At 50.0% G+C, this 22,280-nt stretch overlaps 1 protein-coding gene across 1 annotated transcript; it reads right to left on the bottom strand.

The window, feature by feature from the left end:
• Nucleotides 1-12,019: 12,019 nt before the first annotated feature.
• Nucleotides 12,020-19,433, bottom strand: S100A11 (S100 calcium binding protein A11). Its single transcript, XM_063145761.1, has 3 exons — nt 19,347-19,433; nt 14,480-14,638; nt 12,020-12,344 (listed from the first exon to the last, which is right to left on the bottom strand). Exons 1-3 carry the CDS (start codon nt 19,347-19,349, stop codon nt 12,177-12,179), a joined length of 330 nt encoding a protein of 109 aa, XP_063001831.1. The 5' UTR covers nt 19,350-19,433; the 3' UTR covers nt 12,020-12,176.
• Nucleotides 19,434-22,280: the final 2,847 nt, after the last annotated feature.

The following is a 22,280-nucleotide window of genomic DNA, read 5'->3' on the forward strand; positions in this document are numbered from 1 at the left end:
GAGTAGGCGTGATGAAGCTTAACAATATTTAAAATGGGAATATGCCGCCACAATCATAGAATCATAGAATAGCAGAAGCCTACAAGGCCATCGAGTCCAACCCCCTGCTCAATGCAGGAATCCACCCTAAAGCATCCCTGACAGATGGTTGTCCAGCTGCCTCTTGAGGGCCTCTAGTGTGGGAGAGCCCACAACCTCCCTAGGTAACTGATTCCATTGTCGCACTGCTCTAACAGTCAGGAAGTTTTTCCTGATGTCCAACCGGAATCTGGCTTCCTGTAACTTGAGTCTGTTTTTCTGTGTCCTGCACTCTGGGAGGATCGAGAAGAGATCCTGGCCCTCCTCTGTGTGACAACCTTTGAAGTATTTGAAGAGTGCTCTCATGTCTCCCCTCAATCTTCTCTTCTCCAGGCTAAACCTGCCCAGTTCTTTCAGTCTCTCCTCATGGGGCTTTGTTTCCAGACCCCTGATCATCCTGGTTGCCCTCCTCTGAACACGCTCCAGCTTGTCTGCGTCCTTCTTGAATTGTGGAGCCCAGAACTGGACGCAATACTCTAGATGAGGCCTAACCAGGGCCGAATAGAGAGGAACCAGCACCTCACGCAATTTGGAAGCTATACTTCTATTAATGCAGCCCCAAATAGCATTTGCCTTTCTTGCAGCCATATCGCACTGTTGGCTCATATTCAGCTTGCGATCTACAACAATTCCAAGATCCTTCTCGCTTGTAGTATTGCTGAGCCAAGTATCCCCCATCTTGTAACTGTGCATTTGGTTTCTATTTCCTAGGTGGAGAACTTGGCATTTATCCCTATCGCATGCACAAGGCCCCCGCTTTAAAAACACGTTGTGGTTTCTCGGCTTTTGCACACCCGTCCACCCCATCCTAAATGGTTGAAATGCGCCTCTTAAGGCTTCGTTCACGGCAGCAAGAGCGTCGAGCTAAATGGTGCTAGTATTTTGCCCCGCCCACTGCTGCCTTTGGCCACGCCCACTATTGCCTAGCCCCGCCTACCACTAGAATGTCCCTTGTCCCTGAGAGTTTGGCTTCGGCCATCCGAGGCTTCAAACATGGAGATCTCCGATCAGCGCTCCCCAATGGCTTCTAAAGTGGAGATAGCCGTCCTTGAACCTGCGACCTTCTACACCCACTGAGCCTGCTGCTGTGGTGTTTCTCTTCCCATCTGAATAGATAATCCCAGCTCCACCTTTTTCTCCCCTCCTGAGTGCACTTGAATTCCACCGGCAGGAGAGCACCGCCCTGGATGTTGTTCTTGGCTGCCGTTGCTTGCATACGCCCCGCTCAAACATTTTTTGTCGGAGGGGAGGCTCTCTTCCACCAGTCAGGGACAGAACGAGAAAAACAAACCCATCACCACATCAGAAGTGCCCTGCTGGATCAAACCGAGGGTCCATCTAGTCCAGCACTCTGTTCACACAGTGGCCAACCAGCTGTTGAGCAGTCCAGGGTGCAACAGCACCCTCCCGTCCATGTTCCCCAGCAACTGGGGCACACAGGCTTACTGCCTCGGATACTGGAGGTAGCACACAACCATCAGGGCTAGTAGCCATGGATAGCCTTCTCCTCCAGGAATTGATCCCACCCCCTTTTCAAGCCCTCCAAATTGACGGCCATGACTACATCTTGTGGTAGTGATTCCAGACCCCTGATCATCCTGGTTGCCCTCCTCTGAACACGCTCCAGCTTGTCTGCGTCCTTCTTGAATTGTGGAGCCCAGAACTGGACGCAATACTCTAGATGAGGCCTAACCAGGGCCGAATAGAGAGGAACAAGTACCTCACGTGATTTGGAAGCTCTACTTCTATGAATGCAGCCCAAGATAGCATTTGCTTTTCTTGCAGCCCTATCGCACTGTGGGCTCATATTCAGCTTGTGATCTACAACAATTCCAAGAACCTTCTTGTTTGTAGTATTGCTGAGCCAAGTATCCCACATCAGCCTAAGTTGGCATAGCCCAACGGTCGGGCATGCTGGGAAATGTAGTCCAAAATACCTGGAGAGCGACTTCTTGGAGGAACTCTGGCTTATGATTATAAAGGGATAAATGAATGTACTTTGCACATTCTCAAGAGCATGGCTTTCTCCTCTTCCCTCCACACACCCAGGGCAAGCATGAAGCCGGGTGAGGAGGACACAAAACAGCCCGGAGATGCTTCTTGTTGGCAGGAATGCTGGCTAATCTTCTCCAGGTGTCTGGCCCTCACTGACTTCGGCTGAGCGTGGCGCGACGTTCTTGCGAGGCGGGGCTGTGATTTTTGCTGCGGTTATCAGCCGGGCTTCGTTTGCGGAGGCTTGGGAGTCTCGCCCATTCATCCCATTCTTCGCTAAACAGGGACGCTCCAGCAGGGACCACCTACCGCACTCAGGTAGAAGTGCCCCGACTTGTTCTTCTGCATCTTTCCGAGATCGGATGACAGGAGAAAAACAAGCAGGAAACCACAAGAAGTTTTCAAAGGGAAGTATTCAGAAATGGATTTAGTTATTTTTAAATTACTATTACCGATTCGTCACCTTTCGTTCCCGCTGTTCTCCGACCGGATTTGGCAATAAACTGGGCTGGGCCCAGGAATAAGGAGAGATGGTATGGGGGGGGAAGGATAGAAAACAGGGGCAGCCCCTGGAAAATTGGGGAAATTCGGGAGTGGGGAGAGGCATGGCGGCAGTCCAGCTCTGCTACCCCTTCTGAGCTCTGGGCGTACATCAGGCCAGGCGCCAGAGTGTGGCATAAAAGGGAAAATCCCGCAGCCCTGCGTTCCCCTGCTGGATTCACTGCCATTCAAGCCTTTCCTTCTGGGGTGCCTGTGCTAGCCCCAGGTTTTGGGGGATCCCTCTATAAGACCCCCACCATGGACACTCTCCATAAGTGAGTCTGCCTTCTTACCATCACTAGAGTGACCCTATGGAAAGGAGGGCAGGGCTCCTGTATCTTATCTTATTTATTTATTTATTATTTAAATTTTAACATTGTATAACAGACATCAAATTAATCTTCCACAAAAACGAAAATAATAATAACAGTAAATGATATTAACAATAATGAGAATAATAAGTGCACCCCACTTTGACATGCATGTCACCAGTGTGATAGCAAAGGGCGGGCGCTGCAGACAAACGGAACACCCCTAGAAAGATCTACAGATTGTCTCCGTGGATAATAAAGGATTGTACCCTAAAGATTATGAATATTGTAAATACTGTGTGTTGCGATGTTAGCAACTTTGTATTTTGTAATGGTCTTTGTGCCACAAACAAATAAACTATTCATTCATTCATTCATTCATTCAAGTGCACCCCACCCCACCCCCGGGACCGTCATTTGACTTTCCAAAATTGTAATGACTCTTGTGAAGGTGTACATCTCTTCCCCTTTATTAAAACGAACTCTCCAAATTTATTTATTTATTTATTTATTTATTTATGTATTTATTAGGTTTTTATACCGCCCAATCGCCGAAGCTCTGTGGGCGGTTCACAAAAATTAAAACCATCATAAAACAACCGACAGGTTAAAAGCACAAATGCAAAATACAGTATCAAAAGCACAACCAGGATAAAAACCACGCAGCAAAATTGATATAAAATTAAAATACAGAGTTAAAACAGTAAAATTTAAATTTAAGTTAAAATTAAGTGTTAAAATACTGAGAGAATAAAAAGGTCTTCAGCTGGCGACGAAAGGAGTACAGTGTAGGCGCCAGGCGGACCTCTCTGGGGAGCTCATTCCACAACCAGGGTGCCACAGCGGAGAAAGCCCTCCTCTTAGTAGCCACCTACTAATAATCTCCCTATCTCTTCAAAATCATTTCAATTCAATAATCCTCTTTATACAACACGTTAACTTATCTTTAATAGCAATATCCCAGACTTCCTTATCCCATTCTTCTATTTGATAATCACCTTGACCCTTCCATTTTCGAGATGGCATTAATCTCGCTGCTGTCAGTAAATTCGTTATGAGGTCTTTAATGGCTTGCGTACAGTTCACCTTTGTAATGCATGTGGTGACATTCCCTCTTCATCCCAACAGTTCAAGCAGCAGGAGCTCTGCTAGAGTGACCAGATATTAAAGAGGGCAGGGCTCCTGCAGCTTGAACTGTTGGGATGAAGAGGGAACGTCACCGGGTGCTGCAGGCCTATAAAGGACCCCTGCTGAAATTCCCTTTTCGATGCAACTGTTAAAGATAAAGGAGCCCGGTTCTCTTTTCCATAGGGCCACCCGAACCATTACCGGTCTGGCTCCTCCTCCTTTTCCTCATCACAGCTGCCACTTCCTTGCTTGGCAGGCAGCAAATAATTTTTGCTTCCCCTTCACACCACCACCGATGTCTAGGCCAGAGCGAGAGGGATGTGAATGAGCAGGAAGAGGAGGGTCCAACTCCCTGTCAGTCACCCCCTGCTGGGCTATGGTCCATCGGCAAATGCCCAACCGTGCCAACTCTTCACCCCGGCTTTACAGAGCACCTTTAAAAAAAATTTTTTTTAGCTTATACTGCCGGATATGCAATCACTGCACTGGGATAATTTGAGCACTAGGTGTACTGCCTCCATCTATTTATGTTATAGCTTTTCATTTATAAATGGATGAGTCACAATAATAATAATAATAATAATAATAATAATAATAATAATAATAATAATAATAATAATAATTTTATTTGTTACCCGCCTCTCCCTCTGGATTGAGGCGGAGCAAATACAAACACCATAAAATACATATAACTAATTAAAACATTTAAAACTAATACATTATTAAAAGCAGCAAATTATTAAAAAGGCATCTTTAAATTCAACTGGGTAGGCCTGCCGGAAGAGATCGGTCTTTATGGCTTTCTTAAATTCTGCCTTTTTCTAATCCTGAATAGTACAACGAAAGCTGAAAACAACGTAGAAACATTAAAAACAACAGCTCTCGAACAACTTTGAAAACTGTCAAAAAGAAGGTGAAACCTTCTCCCAGGTATTTAGCAATATGGAAAGACCATGGGTCTGTTTTTTTGGCTCTTCGTTTTTAAAGTTGTTATAGCGGTTTTAAATGTATGTGAATTTTGCTTGTTTTTGTGGTTTTTAATCTTTGTATATTGTTTTTAAGTGTTTTTATCTTATGGGAACCGCCCAGAGAGCTTTGGCTATGGGGTGGTCTACAAATGCAAATAATAATAATAATAATAATAATAATAATAATAATAATAATAATAATAATAATTTAACAGCCTTCCCCAATCAGGTGCCCTGTGGATATTTGTGACTTCAACTTCCATCAGCCCCAGTCACAATAGCCAAGGGAATTGGAATGCTGACAATTGTTGTCATAGAATGATAGTAGAGTTGGAAGGGGCCTCTAAGGCCACCAAGTCCAACCCCCTGCTCAGTGCAGAGATCTACCTTCAAGCATCCATGATGGTTGTCCAGCTGCCTCTTGAAGGCCTTAGTGTGGGAGAGCCCGCCACCTCCCTCGGTCATTGGTTCCATTGTTGTACTGCTCTAACTGTCAGGACGTTTTTCCTGATGTTTTGCCATACTGCTCTAACAGCCAGGAAGTCTTTCCCGCTGTCCAGCAGGAATCTGGCTTCCTGTAACTTGAGCCCGTTATTCCGTGTCCTGCACTCTGGGAAGATCGAGAAGAGATCCTGGCCCTCCTCTGTGTGGCAACCTTTCAAGTCCTCGAAGAGTGCTATCGTGTCTCCCCTCAGTCTTCCCTTCTCAAGGCTAAACATGCCCAGTGCTTTCAGTCTGAAACAGCTGGAGAGCAACCCCTGGGAGGAAGGCTGGTATATGACCACACCGTGGCAAACAATTGCCCTTTGTACATGCTCAAGAGCACAGACCTCTTTCCCCAACAGACACTCAGGCCAAACAGGGGGCTGTGAGGTTTTCATCTCCCTAGAGTGCCATGCTGCTGACGAAAAACCCTTTGCCTGAGGCCCTCTGGACTCATCCCTGGCTTACGTCTCCTTTTCTGTGGTGGAAACCCAGCTCTGGATCTTTCAGCAAAACTCACTGTCCCGAGTTCCAAAATCATCCCGCAGGGCCTGTCGCCTCCTCCCCTTTTCCACCGTGGGGCTTTCCCTATCTGAGTTTTCTGAGCATCCGCTGAACGGCTGCCGTAAAGCCTTATTATCGCTCCCTGCCATTGTTCCCTGCTTCCTGTTGACCTGGAAGCCGTCCAGGTAAAAATGAGATTCCTCCGGCCATTTTTTCTCTCCCCCTTCCAAACAAAGAGAGATGCTTGTTCACGTGCCACTCTTGCTCTCTTCGGATTTTGCCGGAGCGCCTCCGTAGCGGGATCGACGACGAACCGACGCCATCTTGAAAGCTGTTCCACAACTATCAGGCAATGAAGGAACGTGGTACAGGATGCAGGGATGGGTCTAGTTTGCCACCCTCCGAAAAGGCCTGCTGTTGGCCTGCCCAGCGAGGAACGGCTTTGGAGTAAATCGAACAGGCTCGAGTTATAGGACGGTCGATTTGGGTTGAACGTCGGGACTCCGAAACTAAGAAACAGTGCTTGAATTTGGATTCTTTCCTCTTCCCTCCCAATTCCTTTTCCTTTTGTGCCGTGTCTTTTAGATTGGAAACCTGGAAGGGCAGGGACTGATTCAATACTGTAAGCCACGCTAGGAGCCTTTTCCAACTGAAGTGTGGGGTAGAAATGCAATTAATAAATGAACGGATAAGTAGAAGGAAGTTCTGGATGCTATGGGGAGTTTGACAACGGAGCCGATTCCCTAAAGGGGTCGCAATGGCTACTCCCACAGTGATGTTTTTGAGCAGGAGGTTGGACTAGATGCTCTCCAAACCCCTTCCAGCCAGTGGAGGCTGGTGGCTCCGATGTCAGTGGGGCGATAAATCTGCTCCAGGTTTTAATCAGAACTGGTCAGAACTCTGAAGGAGGTCTCTAAACAGGGGGTTGGACTTGATGGCCTTATGGGCTCCTTCCAACTCTACTATTCTATGATTCTTGCGCACTAAACCAACACAGGATACAGTAATGGCAATACTGAACTCAGGGAGCCCTTTTGGGGGGCAGGCGAAGAATTAAGAAGCTTTCTTTAGCACGGAGGTGCAGAACCTCTTTCCACCTGAGGGCCAAACACCGCTCTCGGGGGCCACGTCCCAGTAGTGGGCGGAACTGTGGGAAAAGGGGCGGGGCTAAATTGCCCACGTATTTTAGCTTAACGCTCTTCCTGCCAGGAACTCAGCCTTAGGAGAGGTGTTTCAACTGTTTATGGGAGAAGAAAAACCTAATGCAAAAGCTGGGAAATTGCTAAATAATCTCCTGCCAGGAGAAAGGGGGGTGGGGAAGGAGGGGTGGCTATTTGGGGACCCCCTCAGAGGGCTGTTTTTCATGGGCTGCCTTTTCCCACTTCGGCACTCACGGCTTGTGTGCTTAAGTCTCACGGCAGCATTACGGCAGGTCTTGCCGGGGTTCTGTCTTGGGAAGGGGAGTTGTCTTGGAGAGGAGCTAGAGCAAGCAGCTGGGAAGAAAGGGACCCATTCTTCGAGGTGCCCTGAAAATGCACGGCAGCCAGGCTGTGATTCGTGACTCCTGGTCACATGAGAGGTGTGGCGCCCCCCTCCCCTTGGCTGCGTGATCCCAGAGGGGTCACGGGGAGAGCAAGACAGGCTGAGGCAGACCTGAACGGGAGCCTATGTTAGCATTGTCAACGCTTTTGGAATGCATGCTACTGGTTCTATTATTATTATTATTATTATTATTATTATTATTATTATTAATTATTGTTATCATCTCTTTCTAGCTCATGGTGTTTTTTTCTAGACGGACATGACGGGCAGTGCCAAGTCAGGCTGTCTTTTACAGATTCAGGAATTTCCTGACAATTGAGCATGTTTTAAATAATAATAATAATAATAATAATAATAATAATAATAATAATAATAATGATGACCCTACCAGCATCAACGGTGTCCCACCAAATAATATCCTACCCATCTAATCTCCTTATGGTACTTTGCCTCCGGCTTGAGGAAACTTTGACGGCGTATGCCCTTCGAGCTCCTATGCCCAGTCCACAATGCTTCATGACCCATCCAACTCCTCTGTTGCCCCGTCATACAATATTTCTGCCTCTCCAACCCTACATGCATGTTCTCACCAGTACTCTGCCTCCGGCTTGAGGTAACTGTGGGCATACCCACTGGGCTCCTACACCCACCCTGCAGGGCTCACTCATTGGAGAACAACTGGGCTCCCTGTAGCCTTGCTGACATGGGAAATACTTTTTTTTTTTTTTGACAAACAGCCACCCTCTTCTCATTCTGTCACAGGTCAAATCAGTACAAACTCAGAACTTGGATTCACCTTAAATGCTTAAAATGCTGGGAGGCCCGCTCTGCTGGTGCTGTAGAATAAATCAGCTGGCATGGCTTTCCCCCAATGAATCCTGGGCACTGTAGTTTTATCAAAGTGGCTGAGGAGGCAAAAAACAGCCTTATTAGTGAATGCAAGTTTCACTCCCACCACACCAGACTAGAACCTCCAGAATTCTCTGGCCAGGGGCTGTGGGCTGGGAGAGTCCCAGGTGTGGGGTCTCGATCAGATGACCTTGGAGTCAAAATTGTATTTTGGAATTTGCAGCTGTGCTGAGTTCAAACCTCAACTTTTATTCCAAACTTTGGTTCCGATCTCCAGATGGTGGAGTTGTAGGCAATGCAGCATCGCCCCCTAGTGGCTGACCTACAGAAGAGCCATTCCGCTCCCAAAGGCGTGTAGGTCAAGCCGGGGCATTAAGAATAACCTTCTCCAACCTGTAGTCCAAACATTGTAGACTACAAACCCCATCAGCCCTGATCAACATGTCCAGAAGTTGGGGATGATGGGAGCAGTAGTCAGAAGCATCCTTAAAGCATCCCTGACAGATGGTTGTCCAGCTGCCTCTTGAAGGCCTCTAGTGTGGGAGAGCCCACCACCTCCCTAGGTCACTGGTTCCATTGTCGTACTGCTCTAACAGTCAGGAAGTTTTTCCTGATGTCCAGCCGGAATCTGGCTTCCTGTAACTTGAGCCCATTATTCTGTGTCCTGCACTCTGGGAGGATTGAGAAGAGAACCTGGCCCTCCTCTGTGTGACAACCTTTTAAGTATTTGAAGAGTGCTGTCATGTCTCCCCTCAATCTTCTCTTCTCCAGGCTAAACACCCTTCCGGCCTTTTCCCTTACCTGGCACTCATTCAGGTTTCTCGGACTACAATTCCCACCATCCCCAGCCAGCACAACAGGGACAATGGGATTCGCAAACCACCGGGGGGGGGGGAGGCATGAAATTGGGAAACACCACGCCATGTGAACTAGGCGCGTGCCTTCTCTCAATGGAGAATCACCGCTGTTTCAGCCACTGCTGCCATTTTGGCAGCAAGGGAAGAGGCAGGGCCTTCGAAAACAACCAGGAGCGTGTTTACACGTAGCCCACGGCCTGTGGGTCTCCCACCTCTGGGTTAGAATCTCTGCTCTGTCGTGACCCTCGTGGATTGGGGTCATTGCATGCGCAAGCCCTCTCGCAGGGTATGGCTGATGAGGTGTAGGAGACACTCCTGAGCCACTATTTTGAATCCGGCCCATGCTGACCAGCACCTGGCTCTGGTTGGTTGACCTTGGACATTATTGTAAGAACTTCAAGAGATTCCTTCTAGGTCTCTTGAGGCACATTCAGTTTGGCACCTTGCATCCTACAATGGCCAACCAGATCTCCCTAGGTAGCCTCCAAGCAAGGCATGGGGCAACAGCCCTCCAGCGGTGGCTTCCAGCAACTGGTATTCCAAAGAAGATGGACCCTGAACGTTGAGGTTCCATAAAGCCTTTGTGACTAGTAGCCTCCTCCTCTGCTCTTCCTCTTCCTCCAGTGTGTCCAATCAATTCATTACACATTGTGTAAGTAGTAGTTTTTTTTCCTTGAACATCAGAAGAGCTGCAGTGGATCCAACATCAGTGGATCATATCAAGGGTCCATCTCATCCAGCATTCTGTTCTCACAGTCGCCAACCAGCTGTCCCAATGGAAAGCTCATTAGGACAGGAGTGCAAAAGCACCCTCTCACCCATGTTCCCCAGCAACTGGTTCACACAGGCTTACTGTCTCTGATACTGGAGGTAGCACACAACCATCAGGGCTAGCAGCCATGGATAGCCTTCGGGTCCAGGAATTTATCCAACCCCCTTTTAAAGCCATCCAAATCAGCCTTTGTCCAGATGTGTTGGCTTCCACATCATGCCTGGGGTTGATAGGAGATGGAGTCCCCCACATCTGGAGTGCAGCAGGTAGAGGTACACAAATTGGCCCATTTCAGTTTCTCTTGGTTCCTCATTTTTCCCGATCTTACCTCCGGTTCAGCTTGAAGACTTCGCCAGTCCTAAATTCGGCCTGTCCCAAATTTCGAGCTCTCTTTTGAAATTGCGGGGCGATTCCCAGCATCCTTCCGTCCATTTCTCCTAATGCATGCATCTTTGTCACGTATGCTCATTCTTCTTCTTTTTTGCAAGCAATTTCCGTCAGAAAATGCATTCGTAAATGGTATTTGCCCTCACCTAGGCATGGATGTATGCATTTTTTTTGGATGGAGAATGTCGTCATGAAGAACCTCAGCAGCAGAGCCTTCTCTGTAGCGGCACCCACCCTCTGGAAAACCCTCCCTTGTGCAGTTCGGGAGGCGTAAAATGTAATATCCTTCGACCGCCTCCTGAAAGAGGAGAGCTTCGACTATTGGGCGGTATAAAAATGTAATAAATAAAATAAATAAAGCTCTTCCTGGTTTCATGTGACATTTTTAAAGTTTTAAAGTTTAATCTTGATTTTTGTATGGTATGGTTTTATTTGTAAACTGCCCAGAGAACCTTGGCTCTTGGGCAGTATAAATATGTAATAATAATAATAATAATAATAATAATAATAATAATAATAATAATAATAATAATTGGCCACCAGGAGCAGGGCCTTCTCTGTTGTGGCACCCTGGCTGTGGAATGAGCTCCTTAAAGACGTTCGCCTGGCACTTACACTATATTCTTTCAGACGCCAGGTAAAGAAGACCTTTTTATTCTCTCAGCATTTTAACTGTCTATAAATTACATTTTCACTTGTCTGTTTTAACTTTGTATTTTAACTTTGTATTTCTGCTGGTTGCGCTTTTATATTATATTTTTTGGGAACCGCCCAGAGAGCTTCAGCTATTGGGCGGTATAAGAATGTCATAAATAAATAAATAAATAAATAAATATCCTATTTTATATCATGTTTTTAATACTGTTTGTTTTATACTTCGAATGGTTTTAATTTTTGTGAACCGCCTAGGGAGCTTCAGCTATTGGGCGGTATAAATATGCAATAAATAAATAAATAAATAAGTAAACAAACAATAGTAATAATAACTCCATGGTTGAGTTCAGGGAACTGCAAATCTCAAAAGAGAAGCGACTTTTAGTTCGCCTAGAGATTTATGAAGTTTGCATTGAAAGACGAAGTGAACAAATCCCCCTTCTCCACATTCCTAGTACCAGGTTGCGAGAGACTTGGTGTAACCTAGGGTGACCAACTGTCAGGATTTCCCCGGATTTGTCCTGGTTTTTGTTCTTTCCATGGTGTCAGGGGGGATTTTCTATAATTTTCAATAATGTCCTGGAATGACACACCTTCCCCTTTAAGGCTGCCATTAGCATGGCAGGAGGGAGGGACATGCTTTCTTGAGGCACATCATTCCCCCACCCCGAGCTCCAATTGAGGTCTTAAAGGGGAAAGTGGGTCATTCGTGGACATTATAGAAAAGGCCCCCATTGAAGTGGATGGTGGTGGTGCAGAATGAAATCCTTTCCCCTCCTCCACTCCAATCGGGTTCTTTAAGGTGGCGGGGGAATAACGTACTTTCTGCAGGACTCAGAAAGTTGCTTCCCCCCCACACACACACTAGGGGTCCTCTTTTTTGGTTTCCCAAATATGGTCACCCTATGTAACCAAAATAGCCCCAGAGAGAGACGTTCACACAGAAAGAAGACCTTCTTTTTGGATCAGCATATGGATTTTTATTGAGAAGAAGCAACCACAAGATGGCCACCTGCCCTTGTGTGCCGGTTTCTGCCCCTAAGTTGAGCGTTAGGTTTTGGAATGTTTGGGAAGGTGTTGGTCTTGGATCGCGAAGCCCCTCGGGGCGCTGTCACGGTCTTGGGGGGCAGACACTGACGGGGGAGCTCACGACTTGGGTGTGGCAGGCTTGCGCCAGCCCTCCAATGAGGTTCAAGAATTCGCCGAAGTCCAGTTCTCCGTCAGAATTCATGTCGAGTTTCTTCATCATGCGGTCGACGACGCCTGGGTCCTTCTGGCTCTGAAAGGCATTGAGGAGGGTTAGCAGCGGTGTAGCGGAACCAGGGCTCACAGGGGCAGGGACTATGATGTCATCTGCCACCCCCTCAGGGTTCTCTGTTCCCTGCAATTCCCACAATAGCAAGGGGAAAATGGATTTCCCCAGGAGTACACACATACACAGATATCATAGAGCCGGTGTGGTGCATTGAGAGCCGGCGTGGTATAGCGGCTAAAGTGTTGGACTGGGAGTCGGGAGATCCGGGTTCTAGTCCACACTCAGCCGTGGAAAACCACTGGGTGACTTTGGGCCAGTCACACACTCTCAGCCCAACCTACCTCACAGGGTGGTTGTTGTGAGGATAAAATGGAGAGGAGGAGGATTATGTGCACCGCCTTGGGTTCCTTGGAGGGAAAGAAGGCGGGATAGAAATGTAATAAATAAATAAATACGGCTTGGGTCCAGGTTATCTGAAAGACCGTATTCTCCCTTATGAGCCTGCCCGTGCTTTTGAGATCTTCCGGAGAAGCCCTTCTTTTAGTCCCACCATCTTCACTGGTGCGCTTGATGGGAACATGGGAGAGGGCCTTCTCGGTGGCTGCTCCGGTGCTCTGGAACTCTCTTCCCGGGGAAGCTAGACTGGCTCCCTCCTTGATGGGCTTTATGAAGCAGGCAAAAACATGGAAGGCTGAGTCGACCCGAGCCGGCTGCCTGAAACCAGCTTCTGCTGGGATCGAACTCAGGCCGTGGGGAGAGTTTCAGCTACAGAAACTGCTGCTTTACCACTCTGCACCACACGAGGCTTCTAAGAACATAAGAACATTGTCCATCTAGTCCAGCACTCGGTTCACACAGAGGCCAACCAGCTGTCGACCAGGGACTAACAAAGCAAGACATGGTGAAACAGCACCCTCCCACCCATGTTCCCCAGCAACTGGTGCACACAGGCTTACTACCGCAGATACTGGAGGTAGCACATAACCATCAGGGCTAGTAGCCATGGATAGCCTTCGCCTCCATGAATTTATCGAACTCCCATCCAAATTGCTGGCCATCACTCCATAGCAAATTCCATAATTTAACCAGTGCGCTGTGTGTAGGTCCTCCCTTTTCTCTGTCCTGAATCCCCCACCAGTCAGCTTCATGGGATGACCCCATGGGGTTGAAGTTTTGTGAGAGAGGTAAGGAGTGAACCTGAAGTAAGGAGTGAAGCTGAAAAATGTCCCAAAAGTGGGAAGACCTTGTTGGTCAAGCAAGGCTTCAGCCTGAACAGGAAGACTTGTATAGTGCTTCCTGTCCATGAGGGTCAAATGGCCAACATGAGTAGGTAGTACCAGTCTAGGCCCCTTAGAGTATTTGACCGTCTCGATCAAGGGTCTTGAACTTCTTTTCACCTGAGGGTCGAATTCTGTTTCAGAAAAGCTCTTGAGATGCTCATGTTTCAGTGGAAGATGAGGCCATTGGGAAAAGGGAGTGAGGCCAAAAACACAAGACGTTCCCAAACTATTTTAACTTGAATCTCTTGCTCCTGGCAACAAAGCCTAAGGAGAGGCATTTCAGAACAGAGGGAAATGCAGAAAATTTTGGTTGTTTGGGGGAAGGGTGGGAGTAGGGAAGGGGGCGGGGCCTTCTGGGATTCCCCAGGCGGCCAGATTGGGATCCCAATCCCAAGGGTGTGTGGATTTATCCCTCAGACCTGAGGTCCTGCAGCCCCGTGGAATATGTGGCTCTCCAGATGTTGTCGGACTCCAACTTCCATCAGTGAAGGCCACCATGGCCAATGGCCAAGGATAATGGGAGCTGGCATCCAACAACACACATGTTCCCCACCTGAAGGACTAGGTCAGTGGTCTTCAACCCGTGGCTTGCGACTCATACGTGGCTCACGAGTTCAGCCCAGACGGGTCGCCGTAAGGCTGTTGCCGCTATGTTGGGCATGGAGAAAATGGTGGAAGCGAGTCTCACATTGCAGGTCGGGAGTTCGAGATGGGCCTGGACCAGTTGAAGACCACTGGCCTAGGTGGATACCTCAATGTACAGTTCTGCCTTTCGCCAGAAGGGGGGGAAGCTGCTTCCCGCAGCTCTGAAGGTTTCGAAGGTGGAGTCTAGGTGAGTTCCCGCCGCCCTCCCTGATGTTTTGACGGTGTGCCTCTTACCTTTGAGAAAGACGCCAACTCTGTGTTCATGAAGGTGCGGAACTCCGGTTTGGAGAGGGTAGTGCGCTTTCCATCCTTCCCGGCGTAGCGCTGGAAAACAGCCAGCAGCGACTCGATGCACCGCTCTGTTTCCGTGGGGCCAACGGGGTACTTTGACGACTGGGAAAGGACATAAGAACATAAGAACTTAAGTGCCCTGATGCTGGATCAGACCAAGGGTCCATCTAGTCCGGCGCTCTATTCACACAGCGGCCAACCAGCCGTTGGCCAGGGACCAACGAGGCAGGGCATGGTCCAACAGCACCCTCCCACCCATGTTCCCCAGCAACTGGTGCACACAAGCTTACTGCCTCGGATACTGGAGATAGCACACAACCATCAGGGCTGGTAGCCATGGGTAGCCTTCTCCTCCAGGAATTGATCCAACCCCCTTTTCAAGCCATCCAAATTGATGGCCATCACAACAAGAGTGTGGGTTATATAAATTTAAAAAAAGGCATTTATTTATTTATTTATTTATTACATTTCTGTTCTGCCCCACCGTTAAAGCTCTCACCGATGTTAACGACTGCAATTCGTTTTAATTCCTTACTCTCTGTTCCCAAAGGGACCATCAGAGCAGCTAAGAAACGACGCCAAGGGTGCAATCCTATGCACGCTTAGACAGAAAAAAGGCCTACACATTCCCAGCTTGTCCCTTAGTCTTTGGACCGAGACTTAGTCATACTTACAGTCAACCCACTGAAATCAATGGCACTCAAGATAGTGATGGCACATTAAAAATCAATGGGACTTCAGTTACTCGTGGCCCATTGGAAGCAACGGGACTTAAGCCCTCACTGAAGTTCCATTGATTTCAATGGGCCACAAATAACTGACGTCCCATTGGTTTCAATGGGTCTTCTCTTAGTTCAGATCCAACCCTTGAACTGTACACTCCTTGGTCTGTATCCCACAAGGCTCTCCCCTACATTTACAACACCCAGGGCCGGTGCCAGACTATATTGCGCCCTAGGCAGGCGCGTTCTGAAGCCGCCCCCCGCTCGCTCACTCACCGCCCCCTCACTTGCCTGCCCACCCGTTCACTCGCTCACTCACTGCTCCCCCCTGCCCGCTCGCCCGCTCGCCCGCCCACCTGCCCGCTCGCCTGCCACCCCTGCCTGCTCGCTGCTCCGGCTCCCCCCTTGCTCACACGCTCCGGCTCTCCCCATCGCTCGCCCGCCGCCCCCGCTCGCTCGCTCACCGCTACGGCTCCCCCCTTGCTCGCCCACTCACCGCCCACTCCCGGCTTTGAAGCCAGGACGCTGGGGTTGGGGGGCAGGGCAGAGGCTTTGAAGCGGCGCGCCTGGAAGTGGCTTCCTGGCGCGCCATACTGAAGCCTTCGCCTCCAACCCCAGCATCCTGGCTTCGAAGGAGCCAGGACGCTGGGGTTGGGCGGAGGCTGGGGCGGCGGCTTTGGAACAGCACACCCGGAAGCCGCTCTAGGAGAGCAGCTTCCGGGTACGCTGTTCGGCGCCCTCGTTTGCTTGGCGCTCTAGGCGGCCGCCTGAGTTGCCTCTATGGCAGCACCGGGCCTGACAACACCCCTGCGAAGTAGGTTAGACCTATTTGCTGAGTTTCATAGCCCATCGCAGGGCTCTCTGTACATCAGGAAAAAATCTTTCCGGAAATTAAACCCGTCAAGCCGTGTGAAAAAGAATGAAGACTACAGCTCCCATCCTCTCTGAGCTGGGGCCGATGGGAGTTGGAGTCCAGTAATCTCTCCAGGGCTGCCTGTTCCCCACCCCTGTTTTTGAGAGAGACATCGAAAGACTCGTCATCCCTATCGCGCCCTCTAGTGGCCGAACGTGTCTTTGCAGCGAAAGGGGGAGACGCCTCCGGGCGGCAGACAGTTCTGGGCAATGAATCATTTTTGGGACCGGTGCCCGGTGTGGCTCCAGCCTGCCAAGAGGCGCTGTGTGAAACGGCGTCTTTGCTCTCAGCAAAGAGATGAACTCATGGCGGGGGTGGGTGGGGGGGTGGAGGAGAGCTTTGGGTGTGTCTCCTTCACCTAAGGGAAAGAGAGAGGCTAGTTTGTGTGGCAAATAAATGCCCCCCTTTCTCCTCTCTTTGGGCCCAAATGGATGAACAGGGGAGGGGTGGAAGGAGAAGAAGGGAACCCTCCATTCTCCTTTCCAACAACAACAACAAAATCTGGAAGGGGGAGAGAGCAGCTCCCGGAACAGCATTCCGGGCTGACTCATTTATCCCAGGGTCTGTCCGCGCTGGTGAGAAAGTGGATGTTTGGCTCACACGTGGCCTGAGGCCTTTCTGAGGCCTCAAGAAGAAAAAGAGAGGTGAGAGAGAGAGGGCGGGGTGAAACCTTTCATGCCAGACTCAGAGCACGTCTCAATGGGTCTTTCCACCTCAGCTAGGAAGCTGAAACTTGGTGAATGCCCAGGGTCAACAGAACCCCATTCCCGGAAGAGTCGGATGGAGGAGGAGAAGGAGGAGGAGGAGTTGGATGGCCCCCAGTACATGTTTGCGGTCCAACTCCGGTCACTTCTGAACAGCCTGGAGTGAGCCAAGCTACAAAGAAGAGCATATATTTTGCTCTAAGCCGTCGTCGTGTATAGATTCGCTTCGATTCATTCGCGAGCGAAGCGAATCTTTGCCTATTGGCCTCGCCCGGCCTGCCGGGCTTGCACTACAACTCCCATCATCCCCAGACCTGATGGGAGTTGCAGCCCAAACTGTTTGGAGGGAGCAAGTTGGAGAAGGCTGTCTTAGAAAACCAAATTATTCTCCTCCCACCCACCCCAGCTTGGCACAGTGAGAGCAGAAATTCGGAATGTGGAACATGGCCCTGGCGAGCAGTGGACGGATTTTTTTGCCTGTTTTAAAGAAAACCCGGTAGGGATTGAGGGTGGGGACATAGTTTGCCTGCCTGGAAAAGAAGTCAGCAACCCCATGGATGAGAGGCACTGGAGGAGGGAAGCAGAGAGGAAGTCCCCGCCCCAAGGGACTAGCACCACCCTTAGCCTCAATTATATTCTTCTTCCCTTGGGGAAATGCACACGATGGGAATAATTCAGCCTTTTTTAGCTGCAGACTGATATCAGCGTCCCGCTCCCTCTCTGAACTTCCGTAACTCAATACCCTGATGGATCAGAACGGAAGGGTGGGGTGATTGGACGTGGCGTGAATTGGTTCTGCCCCATAGCAAAATCGGCCATACTCCTAGGCATGGGGCCCAGAGGAACCCGGGACATGGATCAACGGACCCATGTTAGACAATGCCACATTTATTTTGCTTGCCTGCACCTGCGTGCATTCATCGCTTTGCCGTGGGGAGTTACTTCCGCACCAGCTAAAAATAGCTGGCTAGCTGACCACAAAAAGAAGATCTTGTCTCTTTCCTTGCACTTTTGATATTAGTTCGATGCGTAGGAAATTGGGGGGCGAGGGAAGCCGTTCACGGACCTGCCCTTCTCTGCCTAAACCAGCCCTAAAGGCACAGGAGCAAAGGCTGTTCCAAAGGTTGGCAACCTGAGCCAGGAGTGTCACCCCTAAAATAAACTAAATGAACTGAAGATGTCAGCACGTTGCAGGATAGCCATCTAGGCAGAAATTCCACTGGTGGAGCTTTTTATGGGAAGGCAGTGCAGAGACAGGACAGGCAGTATCTCTTTAAGTTTTGTCTGTCATGCAGCTCTACTAAACCGTCAGATGTTATCTCTCCTTGCCAAGGAGAGATCCGATCCCTTTAACGGTGGTGTGGCAGGCAGAAGTTCAACAGGTACCATCTTCCTCCTGACTGGCTCCCCCAGAGCAAAGAAGCGTTCACCTGTTGAACATTGGCTAGGCTTGCAATCCATTTGCACGCTGACATTTCCCCAGGATTTATGGGACTGTGACAGTTCTCCACCACCCCTTGCACTCTTCAGCGCATGGAGGTGCGCAAGCACATTACGGTATGTGCTACAGGTGTGTCAAAATGGCTCGTGCTGCCACACCCTTCCTTGGGCCTCCCTTGAAACCGAAGTGAGTAACCGAGATGGAACGAGCCCAGGAATAATTCCAGGAGTTTTCTTTGACTACCACTCTAGCGATAAAGACAAGAATGCATTTCTCCGGGCCGCATGTCAATTGCAGCCTGCCGGGACAGGACAGGCTCACGTCTCACATGGGGAGTGTGCGTGCCGCATTTCAGCAGGAAAGGGAGGTGGACTTCCCCGTGTGCTGCGGAGCAGCGGAGAGGCGCACAGCAGCTGCGCAAGGCGGCCTGTGGATGGCCGTTATCTATCCACCCTTCTGGCCTTTCCCCTAACCTGGCACTCATTCAGGTTTCTCAGACTACAATTCCCACCATCCCCAGCCAGCGCAACAGGGACAATGGGATTTGCAAACCACCAGGGGAGGGGAGGAAGGCATGAAATTGGGAAATGCCACATGCTAATATGCGCTTCGCAGCGAAAGGTTGGTGTACGTGCAGCGGGTCCGAATCAGGAACAAAACTCAGGATCAAGCCCATGGGGGGAAAAATGGGGCCATCTCCTTCGGAGGTCCTGTTCCACTTTCTGAGCCTCCTACCCAGCCCGTTCCCCTGTCCCGGCGGAGAAAGTGAGTTCAGCCTTGGCACGGCGTCTCCCGGTTTCCTGCCAAAACCCTTCCCAGTTCTCCGTCCGCATTTCCACCCCATGGAAACAGATGCAGTTGGGTCTGTTTGCTTGCTTGGAGGAATACTTGGGGGGGGGGGGAGGAATGGGGGGAGGAAATGGGTATAGGAGGGGAAGGAAAAAAACCCACAGTTTTCTTGCCCTGCGTATTACGGGCGCATCGTTCCTGGTGCCCTGTGGCGAGCCAAGCAACAGGCGTTCAAACTTACCATAGCTGCGGAGAGCGACGTGGAGTTGAAAATTGGCTGGTTGGTGGGTGTCTTGTTTGGCTCGCTCTGAGCGATGGGTCGGCTGGTTGAGGGAGGTTCTCGCCCCTCCCCTCCTCTCCTCTCCCCACCCCTCCCCTCCCCTCCCCAGCTCAGCCAACGCCCTCCTTCCCCTGCACAGAGAAAGCCTCTCTCGCCTAGTTGAGCAATCGCTTTGTATCAGCAAACCTAGACATGCCTTTTTGGAGAACTCACAAACCCCACCTTATTTATACATTCAGGAATGTGCCAGAGGGAGGATTGCTTTTCTTCCATGTCCTGATATCTCTCTGATTTCTCTCTGCTCTTCTCCCTTCCTCCCCTGGCCCAGTTCCGGTGTCCGAAAGCTGCAAACATCCTCAATGAACAGGCAAAAATCTGGCAGGCGAAAAGGACCATTTGCAGCATTTCTGCTGCTTAGGTCCCTTTTGCTACGCGGTGCGCTTTCAGGATGTGTTGGGCTGCAAACTCCTGTCCTCCTGGGGCCTGCAGAGATTTGCACGTGGCAGGCAGAAATCTCTCAGGTGAAGCGTTCCCTTGGCACAGAAATAGGGAGTGCCAGTCCACTGAATTTCCGCTCCCTCTCACGCAACCTCTCCCAAGCTGGTGGGCTCCGGAGGTGATGGACTACAAATCCCATCACTCCCAGTCAGGCTGGTTGAGGGACAATGGGAGTCGTCATTCAGCATAGCTGGAGGGTGCTGGGTTCGGGAAGGCCGTGAGCTTCATGGCCAGGTGGGGATTTGAACCCAGGCCTCGCAGTTCGAGTACGACACTACGGAACCATAGGTCAGTCACTATGTCAAAAAGAGAGGTGAGTTTTTTGGGGCCCCGGATTCCTCGCCACCTCGCTAGGCCGGCTCCAGGTCATGGCATTTATGGACAACCCTAAGATTTGAAGAAGTACAAAAATAATCTTTAGAGGGGAAAAAATGAGCAGGCCCTGTAGGCATGGAATGGTGACTGTCTGTTGGGCTGGGCGGTGGGGGAGAGGGAACGTAATGGAGTACCTTGGAAGAGGGCATGGCTGGCTGGCTAAAATCACGAACAGGAGCACTCTGTGCTGCAGCATTTTGTTGCAGCACGTCCCTCTTGGCTCCCAAGTACTTTTTCCACGGAGCAGAAAACTGAGAAAGCTGGAGTGTACAGGAATGTGTTTAACCCTGAGGGGTGTGTGTGTGTGTGTGTGTGTGTGAATATAAGGGTCTCTGATATGGTTGCCATTTCCTTTTCATTGGCAGGAGCTTTTAAAATGGAATTGCAGGCGGACGTCCATCAGGTGGAGACGTTTGAGACTTTTCTGTCCCGGAACGACACAGTCGCTGCTGCGTGTCCCTTCGTGCCGGGCTGTTAGTCTCCGGGGGCACCTCTTTCGGCCCACGTTCGCTCCTCGCCACGCCCTCCGCACGGAATATACGGCTCACGTTTTCCGACGTGGCGGCCTCCCTTCCCTCTGCCTGGTGTCATGGTTCCTCCCACTCTCCTTTTCCCCAGACTGATGTAGACGTTCCGGGAGCATCTTTCAGGGTTCTGATTCCCTGCCAGGACGGAGCGTTGAAGAACTTTAGCGGCCTGCTGTAAATATATAAAACGGCTCATTCACCAGCGCTAGAACAGGGGTGCCCCCCGCGGGGACTCTTTGTACCCCCATTTCATTTAATTGATTTTTGATTCATTGTTACATTTATATCCTGCCTTTTCTCCCCTTGCCACGAACCCAGGGGGACTTACTCCGGTCTTCCTTTAATTTGAGCCAGTCTAACGGGCTCAAGTTAAAGGAAGCCAGATTCCAGCTGGACATCAGGAAAAACTTCCTGACTGTTAGAGCAGTGCGACAATGGAATCAGTTACCTAGGGAGGTTGTGGGCTCTCCCACACTAGAGGCCTTCAAGAGGCAGCTGGACAAGCATCTGTCAGGGATGCTTTAGGGTGGATTCCTGCATTGAGCAGGGGGTTGGACTCGATGGCCTTGCAGGCCCCTTCCAACTCTGCTATTCTATGATTCTATGATTCTATGATTCCTCCTCTCCTCTGGCAACAACCCTGTGAGGTGGCCTTGGCTCAGACTCAACAGCTGGCCCAATGTCCCCCAAGAGAGGTTCTTGAGCGGGGACTAGAACCCGGATCTCCTGGGTCCCAATCCGATGTTCCAACAGCTTTGTATCACACCTGCCCTACCACCCGTCAGGATGAAAAAACCCTACACCTTTAAATGAAAACCAGCGCTTTGCTGTCAAATTTTGGCATCACATTGGTGGGGGAAGTGTTAAGTTGGCAGGAGTACAGCTCCCGCTGGGTCCTGGGGTGCCCATTGACCCCTAGATGCTGCCCTCTCCTGTGCTAGAACCTTTTCTAGGCATTCCCTAGCTTGCAGTATTCTGGGCGGAGTCTTCACAGCTCCGTGGGCCACGCTGGGAGTAGCCGAGGGCCGCGTACGGCCCGCACGGAACAGGCTGTGCACCCCTGTGCAAGATGCTAACCGCCAAGCCACCTTTCTTCCTAAAAAGAACCTCAGACATTCTCTCTCATGTCTCCCGCAGCTAGAAAGGGGGGTGTCCTGCATCCTGGCTGCATGGAGTAACCACCGGCCGTCAAAGACCATTAAGTGAAAAACTACTGTCCGCCTTCAAATGCCAGGTGACAGAAAACACACTCAATATGTTCTCTCTCCCTTCCATATTTCGCAGACCCTCATCTTGAGCAACTGGGACACCAGCTATGATCACACCAAGGGTCATTGCTCCATCTCCCTACGATATTTCACGTTGCCAAAGATTTTTGTTTGTCAGAAATCGGTGTCCTGCAACAAAAAGTTGCAGCGTTTCCTCCCTTGGAAGAGGAATGCTGCTGTTTAAGGATTCCAGGAAGCCGTTCCATCCAAGCAGGGTCCTCCTAGGT

This window comes from Elgaria multicarinata, chromosome 21 (genome assembly GCF_023053635.1).
Source record: "Elgaria multicarinata webbii isolate HBS135686 ecotype San Diego chromosome 21, rElgMul1.1.pri, whole genome shotgun sequence".
Taxonomy (NCBI): Eukaryota; Metazoa; Chordata; class Lepidosauria; order Squamata; family Anguidae; genus Elgaria; species Elgaria multicarinata.

Excerpts from the sequence above, each read along its gene's own strand:
- S100A11 (XM_063145761.1), bottom strand. Across the intron at positions 12,345-14,479 it reads AGTTGGCGTCTTTCTCAAAG|AGCCAGAAGGACCCAGGCGT; the intron begins GTAAGAGGCACA and ends AATGCCTTTCAG.